Source organism: Ylistrum balloti, unplaced genomic scaffold, assembly GCF_031769215.1.
Source record: "Ylistrum balloti isolate Yb309-2 unplaced genomic scaffold, AGI_CSIRO_Ybal_v1 Utg370380, whole genome shotgun sequence".
NCBI classification, from domain to species: Eukaryota; Metazoa; Mollusca; class Bivalvia; order Pectinida; family Pectinidae; genus Ylistrum; species Ylistrum balloti.
This window is the reverse complement of record NW_026782265.1, coordinates 384677-406024: the sequence shown is the minus strand read 5'-3', so window position 1 is coordinate 406024 and position 21348 is coordinate 384677. Positions and strand designations below refer to the sequence as shown.

The 21348-nt window shown below is 38.8% G+C and overlaps 2 protein-coding genes across 3 annotated transcripts; one reads left to right on the top strand and one right to left on the bottom strand.

The window, feature by feature from the left end:
* Positions 1-7560: 7560 nt before the first annotated feature.
* LOC132554111 (intraflagellar transport protein 25 homolog) lies at positions 7561-10935 on the bottom strand. 2 transcript variants are annotated; one of them, XM_060218411.1, is made up of 4 exons: positions 10828-10935; positions 9190-9296; positions 8570-8638; positions 7561-8300 (listed from the first exon to the last, which is right to left on the bottom strand). In XM_060218411.1, the coding sequence occupies exons 1-4, from the start codon at positions 10917-10919 to the stop codon at positions 8149-8151; spliced, it is 420 nt and encodes a 139-aa protein (XP_060074394.1). In that variant the 5' UTR covers positions 10920-10935; the 3' UTR covers positions 7561-8148. The 2 variants fall into 2 exon arrangements, with proteins under 2 accessions (XP_060074394.1, XP_060074395.1); XM_060218412.1 differs by lacking the exon at positions 10828-10935 and adding an exon at positions 9916-9991.
* A 2105-nt stretch (positions 10936-13040) lies between these two features.
* Positions 13041-18805, top strand: LOC132554117 (leucine-rich repeat-containing protein 42-like). Its single transcript, XM_060218418.1, has 5 exons — positions 13041-13453; positions 15319-15437; positions 16482-16573; positions 18136-18231; positions 18635-18805. Exons 1-5 carry the CDS (start codon positions 13041-13043, stop codon positions 18803-18805), a joined length of 891 nt encoding a protein of 296 aa, XP_060074401.1.
* The last annotated feature ends 2543 nt before the right edge of the window (positions 18806-21348 follow it).

Below are 21348 nucleotides of genomic sequence, written 5' to 3'. Positions count from 1 at the left end.
TGTCTCCCTCCATTATTGATCTTAAATTGTTCCCTCTGTAACGGCTACTGTATGTCTCCCTGCAAAACTGTTCCTAAATATTTCCCTCTGTAACGGTCCCTGTACATCTCTCTCAATAACTGTTCTTAGAAAGTTCCCTCTGTAACGGCCGCTGTATGTCTTCCTTCATCACTGTTGCTAGATATCTCCCTCTGTAACGGACCCTGTATGTCTCCCTCCATAACTAAGTCCTTGGTATCTCCCTCTGTAACGGCCCTTTTATGTCTCCCTACATAACTGTTCCAAGATATCTCCCTCTGAAGTGGACCCTCTATGTCTCCCTACATAACAGTTCCTTGGTATCTCCCTCTTAAACGGCCCCTGTATATCTCCCTATATAACTGTTCCCAGATATCTCCCCCCCATAACTTTTCCTAGATATCTCCCTCTGTAACGGTCCCTGTACGTCTCCCTCAATAACTGTTCTTAAAAAGTTCCCTCTGTAACGGCCCCTCTATGTCTCTCTCCATTACTGTTCCTAGATAGTTCCCTCTGTAATGGACTCTGTATGTCTGACTCCATCACTGTTCCTCGATGTCTCCCTCGGTAACGGCTTGCTCCTGTATGTCTGCCTCCATAACTATTCCTAGATATTTCCCTCTGTAACGGACTATGTATGTCTACCTCCAAAACTATTCCTTGGTATCACCCTCTGTAACGGTCACTTTTGTCACCCTCAATAACTGTTCCTATGTATCTCCCTCTGTTACAGACCCTGTATGTCTCCCTCCATTACTGTTCCTAGATTTCTCCCTCTGTACCGGCCCCTGTGCATCTCTCTCAATAACTGTTCTTAGAAAGTTCCCTCTGTAACGGCCCCTCTATGTCTCTCTCAATTACTGTTCCTAGATAGTTCCCTCTGTAATGGACACAATATGTCTCCCTCAGTAATTGTTCCTAGATATCTCCCTCTGTACCGGCCCCTGTATGTCTCCATTCATAACTGTTTGTAGATATTTCCTTCTGTAACGGCCTATGTATGTTTCCCTACATAATTGTTCCTCGATATCTACCTCTGTAATGCAGCCTGTATGTCTCGCCACATAACAATTCCTTGGTATCTCCCTCTGTAACGGCCTCTGTATGTCTCCCTCCATTACTGTTCCTAGAAAGTTTTCTCAGTAATGACACCGTACGTCTCTCTCCATTACTGTTCCTAGATAGTTTCCTTTGTACCGGTCCCTTTATGTCTCCCTCAATAACTGTTCGTATGTATCTCCCTCTGTAACGGCCCCTGTATGTCTCCCTCCATTACTGTTCCTAGATATCTCCTTCTGTACCGGCCTCTGTATGTCTCCATTCATAACTGTTTGTAGTTATCTCCCTCTGTAATGGCCTATGTATGTTTCCCTCCATATTTGTTCCTCGATATCTACCTCTGTAATGCAGCCTGTATGTCTCCCCACATACAAATTCCTTTGTATCTCCCTCTGTAACGGCCCCTGTATGTCTCCCTCCATAATTGTTCATAGATATCTCCCTCTGTAACGGCCCCTGTATGTCTCCCTCCATTACTGTTCCTAGATATCTCCTTCTGTACCGGCCTCTGTATGTCTCCATTCATAACTGTTTGTAGTTATCTCCCTCTGTAATGGCCTATGTATGTTTCCCTCCATATTTGTTCCTCGATATCTACCTCTGTAATGCAGCATGTATGTCTCCCCACATACAAATTCCTTTGTATCTCCCTCTGTAACGGCCCCTGTATGTCTCCCTCCATAATTGTTCATAGATTTCTCCCTCTGTAACGGCCCCTGTATGTCTCTCTCCATTACTGTTCCTAAATAGCTCCCTCAGTAATGGACCCTGTATGTGTCCCTCCATAACTGTTCCTAAATAGCTCCCTTAGTAATGGATCCTGTATGTGTCCCTCCATAACTGTTCCAAGATATCTACCTCTGTAACGGGTCCTGTATGTCTCCCTCCATAACTATTCCTTGGTATTTCCCTCTGTAATGGCCCTTGTATGTCTCCCTCAATAACGGTTGCTAGGTATCTCTCTCTGTAATGGCCCCGGTATGTCTCCCTCAATAACGGTTGCTAGGTATCTCTCTCTGTAATGGCCCTTGTATGTCTCCCTCAGTAACTGTTCCTTGGTATCTCCCTCTGTAACGGCCCCTCTATATCTCTCTCCATTACTGTTCCTAGATAGTTCCCTCTGTAATGGACTCTGTAAGTCTCCCTCCATTACTGTTCAGAGAAAATTCCCTCTGTAACGGACCCTGTATGTCTACCTCTATTACTGAACCTAGACATTTTACTCTATAACGGCCCCTATATGTCTCCCTACATAACTGTTCCTAGATATCTCACTCCGTCACGGCCCCTGTATGTCTTCCTCCATAACTGTTCCAAGATAACTCCTTCTGTCACGGCCCCTGTATGTCTTCCTCCATAACTGTTCCAAGATAACTCCTTCTGTCACGGCCCCTGTATGTCTCTCTCAATAACTGTTCCTAGATATCTACCTCTGTAACGGGTCCTGTATGTCTCCCTCCATAACTGTTCCTTGGTATTTCCCTCTGTAACGGCCCCTGTATGTCTCTCTCAATAACTGTTGCTAGGTATCTCTCTCTGTAATGGCCCCTGTATATCTCACTCCATAAGTGTTCCTAGATATCTCCCTCTGTAACGGTCCCTTGATGTCTCCCTCAATAGCTGTTGCTAGGTATCTCTCTCTGTGACGGCCCCGGTATATCTTCCTCCATAACTGTTCCTGGATAGTTCCCCTTGTAGCGGATCCTGTATGTCTCCCTCAATAACTGTTCCAAGATATCTACCTCTGTAACGGGTCCTGTATGTCTCCCTCCATAACTGTTCCTTGGTATTTCCCTCTGTAACGACCCCTGTATATCTCCCTCCATAACTGTTTCTAGATATCTCCCTCGGTACCGGCCCCTGTAAGTCTCCCTCCATTACTGTTCCTAGAAAGTTTCCTCTGTAATGACAATGTACGTTTCTCTCCATAACTGTTATGTAATTTCCCTCTGTAACGGCCCCTGTATGTCTCCCTCCAAAACTGTTCCAATAAATCTCTCTCTGTAACGGCTCCTGTATGTCTCCCTCCATAACTGTTTTTAGATATTTCCATCTATAATGGCCCCTGTATATCTCCCTCCATAACTGTTTCTAGATAGCTCCTTCTGTTACGGCCCCTGTATTTCTACTTCCATAACTATATCTAGATATCTCCCTCTGTAACTGCCCCTTTATGGCTATCCAAAACTGTTTCTAGATATATCAATCTGTAATACCCCCAGTATGTTTCCCTCAATAACTGTTACTAGATATATCCCTCCGTAACGCCCCTGTATGTCTCCCTCCATAACTGTTTCTAGATATTTCCATCTATAAAGGCCCCTGTATATCTCCCTCCATAACTGTTTCTAGATAGCTCCTTCTGTTACGGCCCCTGTATTTCTACCTCCATAACTATATCTAGATATCTCCCTCTGTAACTGCCTCTTTATGGCTATCCAAAACTGTTTCTAGATATATCCTTCTGTAATACCCCCAGTATGTTTCCCTCAATAACTGTTACTAGATATATCCCTCCGTAACGCCCCTGTATGTCTCCCTCCATAACTGTTTCTAGATATTTCCATCTATAAAGGCCCCTGTATATCTCCCCCATTACTGTTCCTAGATAGTTTACTCTTTAACAGCCCCTGTAAATATCCCTCCATAACTATTTCTATATATCTCACTTTGTAACGGCCCCTGTATGTCTCCCTTCAAAATTGTTCTTAGAAAGTTCCATCTGGAACGCCCCGAGTATGTCTTCCTCAATAACTGTTCCTAGATAGCTCCTTCTGTAACGGCCCCTGTATGTCTCCCTCAATATCTGTTCCTAGATATCTCTCTCTGTAACGGCCCCTGTATGTCTCCCTCAATAACAGTTATTAGATATCTCCCTCTGTAACGGCCCCTGTATGTCTCCCTCAATAACTGTGCCTAGATATCTCTCTCTGTAACGGCCCCTGTATGTCTCCCTCAATAACAGTTATTAGATATCTCCCTCTGTAACGGCCCCTGTATGTCTCCCTCAATAACTGTGCCTAGATATCTCTCTCTGTAACGGCCCCTGTATGTCTCCCTCATTAACTGTTCCTAGATATCTCTCTCTGTAACGGCCCCTGTATGTCTCCCTCAATAACAGTTCCTAGATAGCTCCTTCTGTAACGGCCCCTGTATATCTCACTCCATAAGTGTTCCTAGATATCTCCCTCTGTAACGGTCCCTTGATGTCTCCCTCAATAGCTGTTGCTAGGTATCTCTCTCTGTGACGGCCCCGGTATATCTTCCTCCATAACTGTTCCTGGATAGTTCCCCTTGTAGCGGATCCTGTATGTCTCCCTCAATAACTGTTCCTAGATATCTCTCTCTGTAACGGCCCCTGTAGGTCCCCCTACATAAATATTCCTCGATATCTCCCTCTGTAACCATCCCTTCGTATCTCCCTCTGTAACAATTCCTTGGTATCTCCCGATGTAACCATCACTTGGTATCTTCCTATGTAACCATCCTTTGGTATCTCTCTCTGTAACCATCCTTTGGTATCTCTCTTTGTAACCATCCCTTGGTATCTCCCTCGTTATCCATCACTGTATGTCTCACTCTGTAATCCTTCCTTGGTATCTCCTTCTGAAAATATCCCTTGGTATCTCCCTTTGTAACCATCCTTTGGTATCTCCCTCTGTAACCATCCCTTGTTGTCTCCCTCTTTAACCATCACTGTATGTTTGTCTTTGTAACGATCCTTTGGTATCCCCCTCTGTAACCATCACTTGGTATCTCCCTCTTTAATCATCCCTTGTTATCTTCCTCTGTAACTATCTCTTGGTATCTCCCTCTGTAACCATCACTTCGTATCCCCCTCTGTAACCATCACTTGGTATCTCCCTCTGTAACCATCCCTTGGTATCTCCCGATGTAACCATTCTTTGTTATCTACCTCTTTAATCATCCCTTGGTATCTCCCTCTGTAACTCACTCTGAAACTATCTCTTGGTATCTCCCTCTGTAACCATCACTTGGTATCTCCCTATGTAACCATTCCTTGTTATCTTCCTCTGTAACTATCTCTTGGTATCCCCTCTGTAACCATCACTTGGTATCTCCCTCTGTAACCATCCCTTGTTATCTTCCTCTGTAATCATCACTTGGTATCTCCCTCTGTAACCATCCCTTGTTATCTCCCTCTGAAACCATCCCTTCATATCTTCCTCTGTAACTATCTCTTGGTATCCCCTTCTGTAACCATCCCGTGGTATCTCTCTCTGAAACCATCCCTTCATATCTCCCTCTGTATTCACTCCTTGTTATCTCCCTCTGTAACCATCACTTGGTATCTCCCTCTGTATTCACTCCTTGTTATCTCCCTCTGTAACCATCCCTTCATATCTCCCTCTGTATTCACTCCTTGTTATCTCCCTCTGTAACCATTCCTTGTTATCTTCCTCTGTAACCATCCCTTGGTATCTCCCTCTGTAACCATCCCTTCATATCTCCCTCTGTATTCACTCCTTGTTATCTCCCTCTGTAACCATTCCTTGTTATCTTCCTCTGTAACCATCCCTTGGTATCTCCCTCTGTAACCATCACTTGGTATCTCCCTCCGAAACCATCCCTTCATATCTCCCTCTGTATTCACTCCTTGTTATCTCCCTCTGTAACTATCCCTAGGTATCTCCCTCTGTAACCATCCCTTGGTATCTCCCTCTGTAACCATCCCTAGGTATCTCCCTCTGTAACCATCCCTTGGTATCTCCCTCTGTAACCATCCCTTCATATCTCCCTCTGTATTCACTCCTTGTTATCTCCCTCTGTAACCATTCCTTGTTATCTTCCTCTGTAACCATCCCTTGGTATCTCCCTCTGTAACCATCACTTGGTATCTCCCTCCGAAACCATCCCTTCATATCTCCCTCTGTATTCACTCCTTGTTATCTCCCTCTGTAACCATTCCTTGGTATCTCCCTCTGTAACCATCCCTTGGTATCTCCCTCTGTAACCATCCCTTGGTATCTCCCTCTGTAACCATCCCTAGGTATCTCCCTCTGTAACCATCCCTTGGTATCTCCCTCTGTAACCATCCCTAGGTATCTCCCTCTGTAACCATCCCTAGGTATCTCCCTCTGTAACCATCCCTTGGTATCTCCCTCTGTAACTCACTCTGTAACCATCCCTAGGTATCTCCCTCTGTAACCATCCCTTGGTATCTCCCTCTGTAACCATCCCTTGGTATCTCCCTCTGTAACTCACTCTGTAACCATCCCTAGGTATCTCCCTCTGTAACCATCCCTAGGTATCTCCCTCTGTAACCATCCCTTGGTATCTCACTCTGTAACCATCCTTTGGTATCTCACTCTGTAACCATCCCTAGGTATCTCCCTCTGTAACCATCCCTAGGTATCTTCCTCTGTAACCATCCCTAGGTATCTCCCTCTGTAACTCCCTCTGTAACCATCCCTAGGTATCTCCCTCTGTAACTCCCTCTGTAACCATCCCTAGGTATCTCCCTCTGTAACCATCCCTTGGTATCTCCCTCTGTAACCATCCCTAGGTATCTCCCTCTGTAACCATCCCTTTGGTATCTCCCTCTGTAACTCACTCTGTAACCATCCCTAGGTATCTCCCTCTGTAACCATCCCTTGGTATCTCCCTCTGTAACCATCCCTTGGTATCTCCCTCTGTAACTCACTCTGTAACCATCCCTAGGTATCTCCCTCTGTAACCATCCCTAGGTATCTCCCTCTGTAACCATCCCTTGGTATCTCACTCTGTAACTCCCTCTGTAACCATCCCTTGGTATCTGTCTCTGTAACCATCCCTTGGAATCTCCCTCTGTAACTCACTCTGTAACCATCCCTAGGTATCTCCCTCTGTAACCATCCCTAGGTATCTCCCTCTGTAACCATCCCTTGGTATCTCACTCTGTAACTCCCTCTGTAACCATCCCTTGGTATCTGTCTCTGTAACCATCCCTTTGTATCTCCCTATGTAACCATCCCTTGGTATCTCCCTCTGTAACCATCCCTTGGTATCTCCCTCTGTAACCATCCCTTGGTATCTCCCTCTGTAACCATCCCTTTGTATCTCCCTATGTAACCATCCCTTGGTATCTCCCTCTGTAACCATCCCTAGGTATCTCCCTCTGTAACCATCCCTTGGTATCTCCCTCTGTAACCATCCCTTGGTATCTCCCTCTGTAACTATTGCTTGGTGTCTTCCTCTTAAGCAGTATAGTCATTTGCATATGAGGCCCGGATAACAATTGTTAATGATGTCAATGACCCCAACTGAATGCTGACACCTCATAAAAATGATGTCAGTAACAAGTACACAAACTTTAAATGTCAATTGCTGTGTGTGTAGGATGTCTTGCTGGGGTAAGATAGAGATATCTTACCCTCAACAGAAGTGTGGATATTTCTGTCTGGTAGGGCAGAAACAGTTTCCAGCCATCTATCACTTTGAAAGGTATCACATCACTTTGTCATAAATAATTCAATTATATGAAAGATGTGAAAAGAATTTATTATAATAAAAAACCTCACAAACTGCTTTTACAATGATATGTTTGGTTATTTCAGATATATTTGATGGAATGTAAATCCTTTTCCTGGTGTTTGAGAATGAACACAACGGACACATGAAAACTGGACGGATTATCAAGTCATAAATGACCAAATATTGACTACAATCTAACACCAGGTAAAGATATGTAAGAGACCAACAGAAGTTCAACACCTCATCAGTAACTAATCATCATAGCTAGTCTGAGACATGACAACACCTTATCAGTAACTATCATCATAGCTAGTCTGAGACAGGACAACACCTCATCAGTAACTAATCATCATAGCTAGTCTGAGACAGGACAACACCTCATCAGTAACTATCATCATAGCTAGTCTGAGACAGGACAACACCTCATCAGTAACTATCATCATAGCTAGTCTGAGACAGGAATAATGTAACACATAGTTATTTGTATTCCCATCTATAAAAGATATATCCAGATTGTTTTTTAGTTGTTTGTAATAAATTTGGTCCTATTTTTTCATTGCTTCTCCTCTGTAAAAGTAGTAAGTAATTTATTAAGTTTTATCCACGGACAGCGTTCCCATGGACATTGATTCTGTGTATAGATATAAAATGATCATAAGCTGATTCTATGACAACTCGCAAGTGCTGCGCTTCTGCCCCATTCACTGAAATATCCTCATTTTGTAGCTGGCCATCACCATGTGTCAATTCTGTAAAATGTGAAAGTACAGGACATGAATCTTATGAGCTACAAAATGTCAATACAAAACATTTCAGATCAAAGTTGAAAATGAATACAATATTGCAAATTCAGTAAAATCAATCAGTAGCATGGATGTAGTGGAGAAACCCTTGATACAACACTGATCAATATTACCTTATCTTATAAATATGCATGAATTCACCCAAAAGCAGGAGATCTTGAGATGCTCACTAGGGGAGGTTGGGGAAGTAGTTAAGTGTACAAGATAAACTTTACCTCTTTCTGTTATCTTCTCAAACTTCAGTGGATCTGGGTCTTTACACTTTTCAAAAATAACATTTTTCACTGAAAAGGAAAAATTTGTTTGTTGTTTTCCTCACTTACAACAATTATACATGCCTTACAATGAATTCTATTTTTTAATGACAGCTACATACTGATTTAATTTCTTAAAGCAGCAACAAAATATTTCTTATACAGAAAACATTTTACTTTAAAGTGTGACACTGTTGATCAGGAAAGAAAACATTGCAACAATTTTTGTAAATGCAGACAATATCAATTTTCATGATCAAAAATTTGAAAATTGAATGAATGTGGATATGTGAATAAAGTATGTTGTTTACTTAAAGTGAAAACACAATTAATCCTAACATATACACTCATAGTCACATAATTTGTCATTATTTTTATATTGAGTACTAACAGTGACAAATGTTGTACAGTTACAATGACCATCAATACACAATAGAGCCATACATAAATAGCTTATACTGTCCTGTCCCTGACCTGTACATGGTAATTACTTAACTTACTTACATTACTATTTCCTTTTTCAGTATGCAAAAGCAATATAACACACATAGCATTTACACTTACTATAATACAATACTTACCATTTGAACAACATAATTCAATTCTTGCTATGTTGACTACTGATGTGAAAGTCAGAATGAATTCCTGAGGAAAAATTCCAGTGGAAGCCCAGAATGTTTGAGTGTCTCTGTAAGGACAATTTAAAACATATTATCCTATAACCTGGGTACAAGGGTACATAGGAATCAAAAGTGAAATACACTTTGTACCATTTACTTTGATAAATCACAAAAATTAATCAACCAGTCAAAATTATACCATGATGTTACCATGTCTCACTTGCATGTGATTTATGGTAATGAAACTGGAAAAAAATTGCATATGTGATTGTCTTTAGCTGCTGGTCACTAGAACCTTTATTGCAGCATCAAATGGAGATTTCAGACTTCCCATCCATTGATTGAGGAAAAAATATCTTGACCCATAGTACATCTTTTCAAGCCTTCATATGGAAATTAAAAAAATTCTTAATTTCTTAAATAATACTATCTGATTTCCAGATAATTGCACAAGAACCTATGTTACTTTCTGTGAATGAGAAATGCATCATTTCCTACATGAAAGGTGACAAAAAATCCTGATTTGGCATGAAACTTGTGATGTTTTTGTAATCGGAAAGTGTAAAGGAAAGAGTGAAAAATACCTTGCTCCAGTTAGATTCGAACAAACAACCATCTGGTCTCAAGCTAGACACTCTACAACTTAATCAAATGGAAATTTCGACTAGACTAAACTAGTAAGTTTACCTGAATTCTAAACTTCTCCCTTCTTTACTCCTTTCCATAACAGATTTGGTGCATTTGATCACTCCAATGGTAGAGGATTTAAAAGAATGAGATGCTTCCTCAGAGATATTGAACCAGGGTTGTTGTCTTTCAAGGTTGCAGACCTCAAGAAGAAGGTTTGGTGTAAAAATCGACAGTACTGGTCACCTTGCTAGCTTCGGCCAGTGTAAGTTTCCTTTTAGTCAAGCTGCAGAGTGTGAGTCTAGCGACCCAAGGGATGTTAATTCAAACCCCAGGAGTGGCAGGATGTGTTTGTTTTTCATTGGGTCATTCCTTCCTATTACATGTAAATGTTGGTTTAACTTAGTCTTAAAAAGGTTGTTGTCACTCAGTTGACAGAGCATGTTTCTTTAACCCAGTTGGTACAGTTTGTCTATAATCACGCCGGAGTCCAGCGTTCGAAAGACAAATTGGTATGCTAAACATGGTTGGGGTAAACCAAGAAAAGCACCGAAAAGGAGAAGTAATGACGAAAAGGAGTACTTTTAGTGCCTTTCCCCACAAAAAGGACATCGTTTCTCTTTTTTTACCATACACAGAGCAAATCTTCATAATTTTAGCGAAATTCCGTATTGCACGTGTTTAATATCCTACTTGACTATGTGTTTTCCCCGTTTTGTGATAAACATATGTGCGTCATAATTGTATATGTTGACTTCCATGACGAAACCCGATGTTTATCTCAAAGTGAAATGTTATGTTGATAACATGACTTTATCCCAAAATAACATAATAAAATTGCAGCTTTGCAGAACTTTATAATGTGATATGGAACCGTCGAATCTGATCATGGACTTGGGCATATCTCATAAAAAATATCATTTACAGAGCAACCGTGTACCACTGTAACATTTAAACATATTCAAAGTTTACCCGTCTATCATATTCTCCGGTGGGTAGTTATCATCGCTAGATGTTGCCAGAACCACGGCTGCCCCAGCACTTTTCAGCGCAACATCAAACATTTCGCTTGTTTCTTTTTCGTAGCTGTCAAAGTATTTTAAAGATTGCGCATGTGTAAGAGTTTCATTGATTTCCGGTTAAGTCGCAGCAAGTGCGCGAAAGTTTGAAGAGTGTATTGAACACATCGCTATGTCAAGATGCAGAATGAAGGCAGGCGATTTAGTGCCAAGGTTTTTCAGTAGCCTACAATTTTTGTACTAAAACACCAGTCCGGAGCTGAAGGTGACCAACACTATCATTTATATGCTATAATGGACTGGACTTTTCTGGTATTGTTTACATTCCATATACATGTGCCTGTTGTAGAAGCTATTAGCGGATATCACGAATTATATGTACAGAAGGCTAACACCGAAAATCTCCTTCTCTAAAATGATAACTTTATGTCAATATTCAGATTAATTATGCTGTTAATTGAATTTACATTTTGATTTATAACATACGCCTAGAAAGAGAGGAGTCCGATGAAGAGGACCTTTAATGACCTGTATTAGAAACTCAGGGTTTTCCATAATTTTGTTAGTAATAAGCTGTTTAGTGAAAGTAGGAGGCTGGTGAAGCAAGCCGACCCGAGCCGCAGTGCGGCGAGGTGGGGGTGGCCTGCCGTGTACGTGTAGTCATGTACGGAACATTATTATGGAACTGGATTGGTGTAGGCGGCCAAATGATCAAAGAAAGATCAGGGAAAACCCTGAAAACTAACCTTAAGTAACCTGAAGTAGTGACTATGCTATTTCCGATTATAAGCACGAGAAGCATAGCTTACTTGCATGAAAGGTGAAGAAGGGACAGCCCATTTGATGTTGATTAATTTTGACCGGTTTCTCATAACTACCACAGGAAGATTAAACTGGGTCTGTGTTTGAGGACAATAGGTTTTATTCCTCTGGATATATCACCTTTTTCATAAGTCAAAGACATTGGTGACCGATGGTTGGTTTGAAAGTGACCAATTTTCAGTGTGAATTTATAAAGCAAAATTTTGACTCAATCATAGTTTGTTTTCTCTCGGTTTTCACTTAGGATATACTCACAAATAAAGTTCTTACCTATCTGCTTCAGTCGGATAGCAGAAGGTAAAAGGCAAAAATGATGAATCCTGCCTTGTTTCTTCAGTGTTGTCTGTCTCTTCATTTCCTAACATGTTTTCAGAGCCTGCAATGTTTTTTTAGAAATGTTTGTTTCTTCTTCTGTTTTATACTTTGACTCAGATCATCCCCAAAGAAGGTTTCCCCCACTGGTTGATCCTAGCTTTTGAGGTCTTAGAAATCTTTGTACATGTCTTACTCCAATAAAAGTCTTTGATGGATAGACATGACAGTACAGCATCTGCAGCAAATTTTGCTGTCACTTGCAAGCATCAAGATATCTTAGGTCATTCAGAAGGAAGATTTTGGCCCGATCATTCCTAGCTTTTAAGAGGACATTTGTATAAGCCTGAGAATGGAGAACACCCCTTTTGCTAATGTTTGCTGGATTGTTAGGAATTTTACATCCATTTCATTTTTAAAACAGTTCCAAAAGTTCCAATATTTTCTTTTTGGGTGCTCTTATACCCATTGCAGAGTTCACATTAAAAATGGCTGATAAAGTCCAAAAACACAAAAAGTCTTTTTCTACTATTTGATCATCTATTTTATCTTGTTTGATACATCAGCATTGTAAATAATTAATAATTTTTTTGTGTATTTTTGAAATTTTTACAGCTTCATGATGAGCATGCACATCTACTACCTGTTCAGTAGAATTACAAACAAGTGTTTTTTGTTTTTCATGGCCTTCCAATTAAGAGTAAAAATTAAAATGAAGACAGAAAGTATCTTTTAAAATTGATGTACAAAAGGAGTAGTTCACTTGTACCTTACAGAGTTATGGCTCTTTTGCAGTTTTTTTACCATTTGAATCTGTGAACACAATAAATGTCTCAGATAAGTTCAAGAATGGGACTGATGTGATGTAAATTATATAGAGTTATGACTCTTTGCAGTTCAAGTTGAAATTATTCATGAAACTAGAGAGGTGAACAACAAAATTCATTAATACAGTTAATTATATTTAAGTAAGGCAATTCTGTTGTACATTTCCATCTTTCAGAGAAGCATGCATGTTTGGTATACTGCACGATGTTGAAGAAACCAAGATTGGATATTGCATCAACTGCACATGTGGCTACCACACCCAACTCTCTGTTTAAACTAGCTGTACATTACATTGCACAACATCTTGAATTGGTGGAATCATTCATGGGTTTTCCAGAAATTGTTGGAGAACTCATATTTAGGGCAGCGGAACACAGTTGTAGATTTGATTATGAAGAGGATGAGTACCACAAGTGTCTGAGGCGATTAATACTGTTTACTGAAGCCTACGGAGAAGTTGTCCTGTCTAAGTTAAGTTTGAGTGGGAGATGGTCAAGTTTTCAACTATATAAAAGCCACATTGAGATATTTCGAGACCTGACTGAGTTGGAGCTGGCAGAATGTGGATTAGAAGATGAGGATGATGTATTACCACACATTGGCCAGTATCTCCTGAAGTAAGGATAAAATATTTATCATAATTAATATTCCCATTTCAGTAGGACTTTTTGATATTTATGGGCCATATAGTATATCACTTAGTACAGACAGTGCATTCATGCATATATGACAAGCTTTTGTACAAGGCAACAGATTTATTCACTTTCACACCATCATGCTATATACCTGATTATATTTAAGTGGTCACCACATAAGTGTAAGATCAGCTTTAAAATCACACTTTAACCACTTAGAAATGAAAAGCTTGTGAAGATTTAATATGAACCTTTCAACAGATTTTGTTCATACACCAAAGCATTAAATTGTTGTTCTTGTCATTCATGTATTTATCAGTGTCATGTATTTATCAGTGTCATGTATAAACATGTACATGTAGTGTAGAAAAAGAAGACCTATGTATGTTAGGTGGTATATGCATAGTATGTATAAAGTAATAAAGTTTATTATGTTTGTAAATTACACCTACATATGAGTTATTTTCAATATTTCATGCAATTATCAGTAGGTAATTTGCCAGTAATTATAATAATATAATATTCAACATGAATTGATACCTGATATTGAGCTTAAGATTTCTGCAGACCATGCATACCACTCTGTACTTGTTACTTTAAATGTAATTTTTGTCTCTGTCTAAAACCTAGCAGGGAGCCTGGACCTGTTGGGTGTTTATGTATCAGATGGTATGTTTGTTTTGTGGTGTCAATAATAAAAAGCATTACATTTTATCAAACCCTGTTATATTTTGCTGCTCATTGTCCTGGTCAAGTATAAGGTCAGAGGTTGCACTTGACCACTTATGAAAAGAGGAGCTTGTGTATATAAATATCTCCCACAATTATGAACCCATCATTATCAAATTACTTTGTTCATTTTCCTACAGTAACAATATCAAACTCTACACACCTTTGTAATGCTATTTTGGACAAACGGTGAAGTTCACACTTGGCCACCTTTGAAATAAACTTAGGAACAAGATAACTCATGAGCACCTCAAAAGATTAAGTTTTTAAATAAAAAGACCAGGGAATGTGGGTATATCTATTTGAGTCACTGCAGACTTTGTTTTCTTATGGCCTCAAAGACATACCATGGCCAAATGCATATGTCTGTCCATTCTTCATAAAATTTTCCATTTAACATCTTTAAATTAACCAAGGGGTCAAGGTTACTGATCTGACCCATTGCATGCTATGATGAAGTATTAACAGTTTGTTGAATTGAATGACCTTTACCCACTTTCAATGTCACAGGGTTCTAGTGTTTTTACATTTTAATATGATTATTACTCCAAATGGGTTTTCCACGGGTACTCCGGTTTCCTCCCACAATTAGACCCCTCACGCGCTTACATCCGGGCCAACAAGAGTGATTAGTATAAGTTGACATAACTTGTTTCGCAATTGTTGTAAAATAAATAAAGTTTATATTTAATTTACAATTATGATAAGCCTTGTGATGCTTTATTTGAGGCTCGATAAATTGGCAACTTACCAAAATCCATACATTTGTTTTCACTTATCACCTACATTAGTCCAGTCTAATGTCATCTCCACTATGATTTAATGTAAATTTATATTGGGTGATAGCTAAAAAGAACAGGGGATATTAGTTTTGCAGTAGATGAGTGCTAAACCATCCATTTAGTAGAAGAAAAGATTGACGTCAGAATAGATATAAAAATGGATATAGTGCTAAGATTGCTGCAGGAATGTTGTTTTATGCAATATTTATTAAAATATTTTAGTGTGTAGCTCTTGAACATGATGTTCTCTTGTTTCACAAGTCTTGTAGGATATGGAGACTTGTAAAGATACTTTAAATCTTGTAATAAACATCTTTTGTTGTATCTTTATTTTAGGTTGACATATTTGTCATTGAGACAAAACAAACTGACAGACAAGGGACTGATGAGGCTGACTACCCCTTACAGAGTGATGGGAACTGGACCAGGGAAACTTGTACAGCTCAATATATCAGGTACAGTCACTTTGAACTGTGTGGAGTAGATCACTTAATGTCACTTTAAAAAACAAAGATACAAAACAGTCCATGTTAGATGTAATTGACAGCGATTGACAAGTATTTTACACATGGTGTGAGGATACTTCAGGCTCTCTTTGCAACTCGATAGGCAAAATGACTCCCACAAAGTTACATGTTTTCCTGAACAACAGTTTGATTTGACTGTATTTGGAAGAGTACTGTCCCTTGTTGTTTTCCTGGTGTTGATCTGGAGACTCGGCAGGCTTAATTTCTTCAACATGATGTTGTTTTTTCTTGAACAGCAGTATGCTTCAATAGTATTTGGAAGAGCTACTGCCCTTTGTTTGTTTCATAATCATAATCTTGTCTGAAGATATCATTCTTTTTAACCCATATCTTTAAAAGTTGGTTTGCTTTAATCTGTTAAATATTTATTTTTTACCTTCGACATTTCCATATCTGTATTCTTTATGATGAATTGAATCATGGATATTTCTTTGGTATGGAACAGGGCCCTATAATACACTTGAAGCTATTTTAAAATTTGAGGTAGATATTCTGTTAACTACATTTTTTTTTTAGCATGACCTTCTTTAGATGTACAGTACCATATATGGCACTATATCTAATATTTTTGACTTTTAATTTTATCATGTAAGTGCTGCATATCTACTTACCTTATGTTGTAGTTTTATACATAACCTTGTTTAATATCTATTTGTTGTTGTATGCTTTGGCAGTTTTTATTATGTCATGATGTTAGCTTGAAAATGATTTATATTAATATTTTGGCAATAATTAAACGGCCCGTTTTTAAAATTACACGAACACACACATATATATTATCTAATTTTGTAGCAACTTTACATTTTATGATCATTATATAATGCCTACAAATAGACCTCCCTTTATATGTAGCTGTCCTATTGAAATACTATGGTCATGTAATGTAGTTAATCCGATCCTAGGCCTATATTGATTTTCTAGCTCCTTGGGTAATTATTTGAATATAGTGTAATTCTTCAAGCATTTTTACAGATAATCAAGATATCACTGCATCTGGTATTAAAAAATACATGTCTGGTTTCCGAGAATTGAATGAGATCAACATCACTGGAACATCTGTAAAGGTATTTATCCTTGTTAAAGAGATTGCTTTGGAATAAAACCAAACCGTGTCGGTGTACTTGTATTACTTTGATATCAGACATTAGCCTTGCTATTTTGCATATTCAAACTATATTTAGTTGAAATTTGACAAAGTTTTTGACCCAAGAAAAACATTGTCAGACAGTGAATATTGTTATTGCTATTTCTTTAGAAGTACTGTATGGATCTTGGTCTCTAGTTGTATTGTTTTAATTTTTGGACTTAGCAGAAAAACAAAATTATCAACAGGCAGTCTCCTTGGATTTTTACAATAAAAGATTGTTGTATTTCTATTTCTTGAGAAGCACTGGATTAATCATTCTCAGATTTCATATTAAGGTTGTCCTTGGACTTTGTATTGCCCATTTGATTTTGGGTCTGACCAGAAACAACAAAATACCCAAAAGATAACCACCTTTGTTTTGAGAGTTAAAGAATTCTAGTAGATGAGCATATTGTCCAATCCACCCACATCTTATAATTGTTGATCATAAGAAACATAGATATTGGCTTATATTTTGGAGTGGCAAATGCATTTAAAACATGGTAAATCAATATCCTTTGTTGATACAATATGCATCTCTATGTTTTATAGAATGTCTTGTGAATAAGCAAGAGTCCTGGGCTTAAGGAAAGATTTGTTTAAATAAATAGCCTTCATAGGGTTCAGACACCTTTCAAAAATCTTGGCTTCTATCAGAATAAGAATAATCAAATGATTATTTGACCAAGGGCTTTCTAGAATGAAGGGCTTGTTCAAATGAATGCTTTATACTGACATGGTCCTATGTGTTTACAAGGGCTTTCTAGAATGAAGGGCTTGTTCAAATGAATGCTTTATACTGACATGGTCCCATGTGTTTACTAGGGCTTTCTAGAATGAAGTGCTTGTTCAAATGAATGCTTTATACTGACATGGTCCTATGTGTTTACAAGGGCTTTCTAGAATGAAGGGCTTGTTCAAATGAATGCTTTATACTGACATGGTCCTATGTGTTTACAAGGGCTTTCTAGAATGAAGGGCTTGTTCAAATGAATGCTTTATACTGACATGGTCCCATGTGTTTACTAGGGCTTTCTAGAATGAAGTGCCTGTTCAAATGAATGCTTTATACTGACATGGTCCTATGTGTTTACAAGGGCTTTCTAGAATGAAGGGCTTGTTCAAATGAATGCTTTATACTGACATGGTCCTATGTGTTTACAAGGGCTTTCTAGAATGAAGGGCTTGTTCAAATGAATGCTTTATACTGACATGGTCCTATGTGTTTACAAGGGCTTTCTAGAATGAAGGGCTTGTTCAAATGAATGCTTTATACTGACATGGTCCCATGTGTTTACTAGGGCTTTCTAGAATGAAGTGCTTATTCAAATGAATCCTTTATACTGACATGGTCCTATGTGTTTACAAGGGCTTTCTAGAATGAAGGGCTTGTTCAAATGAATGCTTTATACTGACATGGTCCTGTGTGTTTACTCACTGTACATATACATATGGTGTAGGTGACTTGTGATGATACTCTTAAATTTTGTTTGGTTTCAGAGAACTGAGGCCTTGTTAAAAATATGGAAGTTTGAGGTTAGAAAAGGGAGCAGTACTGGACCTGAGGTGGTTAGTTTTGGATGGGCCAGTGGTGTTGTAAGTAAGTGGGCAGTGCAAGCTGAACAATCGCTGATGTCGCTAAATAACCAAAAGACCTCTGCTCAGCGCTTCTGTAAGTCTGCTGATTATTTCTTTCATATCTTTGATGTTTTGTATTTACATGTGATATTTTCAAACCAAATTAATATAAGACTTCATAGGTAGATAGATCTCATCAAGGAAAAGTGCTGTGTACAACAATCATAACTCTCTTTTGCATAATATAGGAGTGATTGCCCTTTGTTATTTTTCATACTTCAATTATGTTTCATTCTGGAAGTAACCTGTCTCTGACACCCCTTTTTTTATTGCGCTGCTTGTACATTTTCTTTTATTTGTAGATTCAGAAAAGAGAAAAAATGATGATAAAAATTTGAAGTTAAGGGGCACTTTTAAACAGACTGTTAGTGGATACAACCTGATACTGTCTAGAATTATTGAGGGAGCCGTAGCGGCTGAAAAAGAATCTGCAGATTTCAACGTTTCTCAAAGAAGTAATAGGTTCAGGCAGCATGGACCTGGAACAGTTCTGCAATCAGCTGCATGTGGATATTGTATAAGTGACTTGTAATGATAAATCCACAAGTGATTCAGAGATTGCCCAAACATTAGACAAGGATTCAACCAGATCAGGAGCTGACACATGGAAATAAAGTCTGTAAGCCCTATCTCATCGCAACAAATTCTTGAATACAGTCATGTTACCAAAGAGACTACAACTACAGATTTACAAGTACCTAAATCCAGGAAAATTAATACTTGTGGATCAGTCACAAAATACACAGGTAGGGGTTTTTGTGAAAAAAGTATTGAGAATGATTTGCCCATGAACCTACCTAAAGAAACCCCTTCAACTAAAACTGTGATTAAAAAACTGACAATAAAAGACACAGAAATTATGATGGGACATTTAAGATCAAAATTTCAGACAACTGGAGTTGAAGAAAGTCTCTCACACCGATGGTTGATGCTGACAAAGTTCTTATTAAAAAGGCTAAGCTTTGTTTTTTGACAAAGAAGAAAGAACACTGATGGAATCCTGCACAAAGAATTCAGCGAGAAATTTACAAAAGAAAACTTTCAGAAAGGAAACATTTCAACAGTGATCCACCGTGTCAGTTTAATCAGAGAGGTAACATTTCAACAGTGATCCACCGTGTCAGTTTAATCAGAGGAAACATTTCAACCGTGATCCACCATGTCAGTTTAATCAGAAAGAACATTTCAACAGTGATCCACCATGTCAGTTTAATCAGAGAGGTAACATTTCAACAGTGATCCACCATATCAGTTTAATCAGAGAGGTAACATTTCAACAGTGCTCCACCATGTCCGTTTAATCAGAGGTAACATTTCAACAGTGATCCACCATGTTTGTTTAATCAGAGGAAACATTTCAACAGTGATCCACCGTGTCAGTTTAATCAGAGGAAACATTTCAACAGTGATCCACCGTGTCAGTTTAATCAGAGGTAACATTTCAACCGTGATGCACCATGTCAGTTTAATCAGAGGAAACATTTCAACAGTGATCCACCATGTCCGTTTAATCAGAGGAAACATTTCAACAGTGATCCACCATGTCAGTTTAATCAGAGGAAACATTTCAACCGTGATCCAGCGTGTCAGTTTAATCAGAGGAAACATTTCAACAGTGATCCAGCGTGTCAGTTTAATCAGAGGAAACATTTCAACAGTGATCCACCATGTCAGTTTAGTCAGAGAGAACATTTCAACAGTGATCCACCATGCCAGTTTAATCAGAGAGGTAACATTTCAACAGTGATCCACCATGTCAGTTTAATCAGAGGAAACATTTCAACAGTGATCCACCATGTCAGTTTAATCAGAGGAAACATTTCAACAGTGATCCACCGTGTCAGTTTAATCAGAGGAAACATTTCAACAGTGATCCAGCGTGTCAGTTTAATCAGAGGAAACATTTCAACAGTTATCCACCGTGTCAGTTTAATCAGAGAGGTAACATTTCAACAGTGATCCACCATGTCAGTTTAATCAGAGGAAACATTTCAACAGTGATCCACCATGTCAGTTTAATCAGAGAGGTAACATTTCAACAGTGATCCACCATGTCCGTTTAATCAGAGGAAACATTTCAACAGTGATCCACCATGTCCACCATGTCAGTTTAATCAGAGAGGTAACATTTCAACAGTGATCCACCGTGTCAGTTTAATCAGAGGAAACATTTCAACAGTGATCCACCATGTCCGTTTAATCAGAGGAAACATTTCAACAGTGATCCACCGTGTCAGTTTAATCAGAGGTAACATTTCAACCGTGATCCACCATGTCAGTTTAATCAGAGGAAACATTTCAACAGTTATCCACCATGTCAGTTTAATCAGAGGAAACATTTCAACCGTGATCCACCTTGTCAGTTTAATCAGAGGAAACATTTCAACAGTGATCCACCATGTCAGTTTAATCAGAGGAAACATTTCAACAGTGATCCACCATGTCCGTTTAATCAGAGGAAACATTTCAACAGTGATCTACCGTGTCCGTTTAATCAGAGGAAACATTTCAACAGTGATCCACCATGTCAGTTTAATCAGAGAGAACATTTCAACAGTGATCCACCATGTCAGTTTAATCAGAGAGGAAACATTTCAACAGTTATCCACCGTGTCAGTTTAATCAGAGAGGTAACATTTCAACAGTGATCCACCATGTCAGTTTAATCAGAGAGGTAACATTTCAACAGTGATCCACCGTGTCAGTTTAATCAGAGGAAACATTTCAACAGTGATCCACCGTGTCAGTTTAATCAGAGGTAACATTTCAACAGTGATCCACCATGTCAGTTTAATCAGAGGAAACATTTCAACAGTTATCCACCATGTCAGTTTAATTAGAGGAAACATTTCAACCGTGATCCACCGTGTCAGTTTAATCAGAGGAAACATTTCAACAGTGATCCACCATGTCCGTTTAATCAGAGGAAACATTTCAACAGTGATCTACCATGTCCGTTTAATCAGAGGAAACATTTCAACAGTGATCCACCATGTCAGTTTAGTCAGAGAGAACATTTCAACAGTGATCAACCATGTCAGTTTAAACAGAAGTAACATTTCAACAGTGATCCAC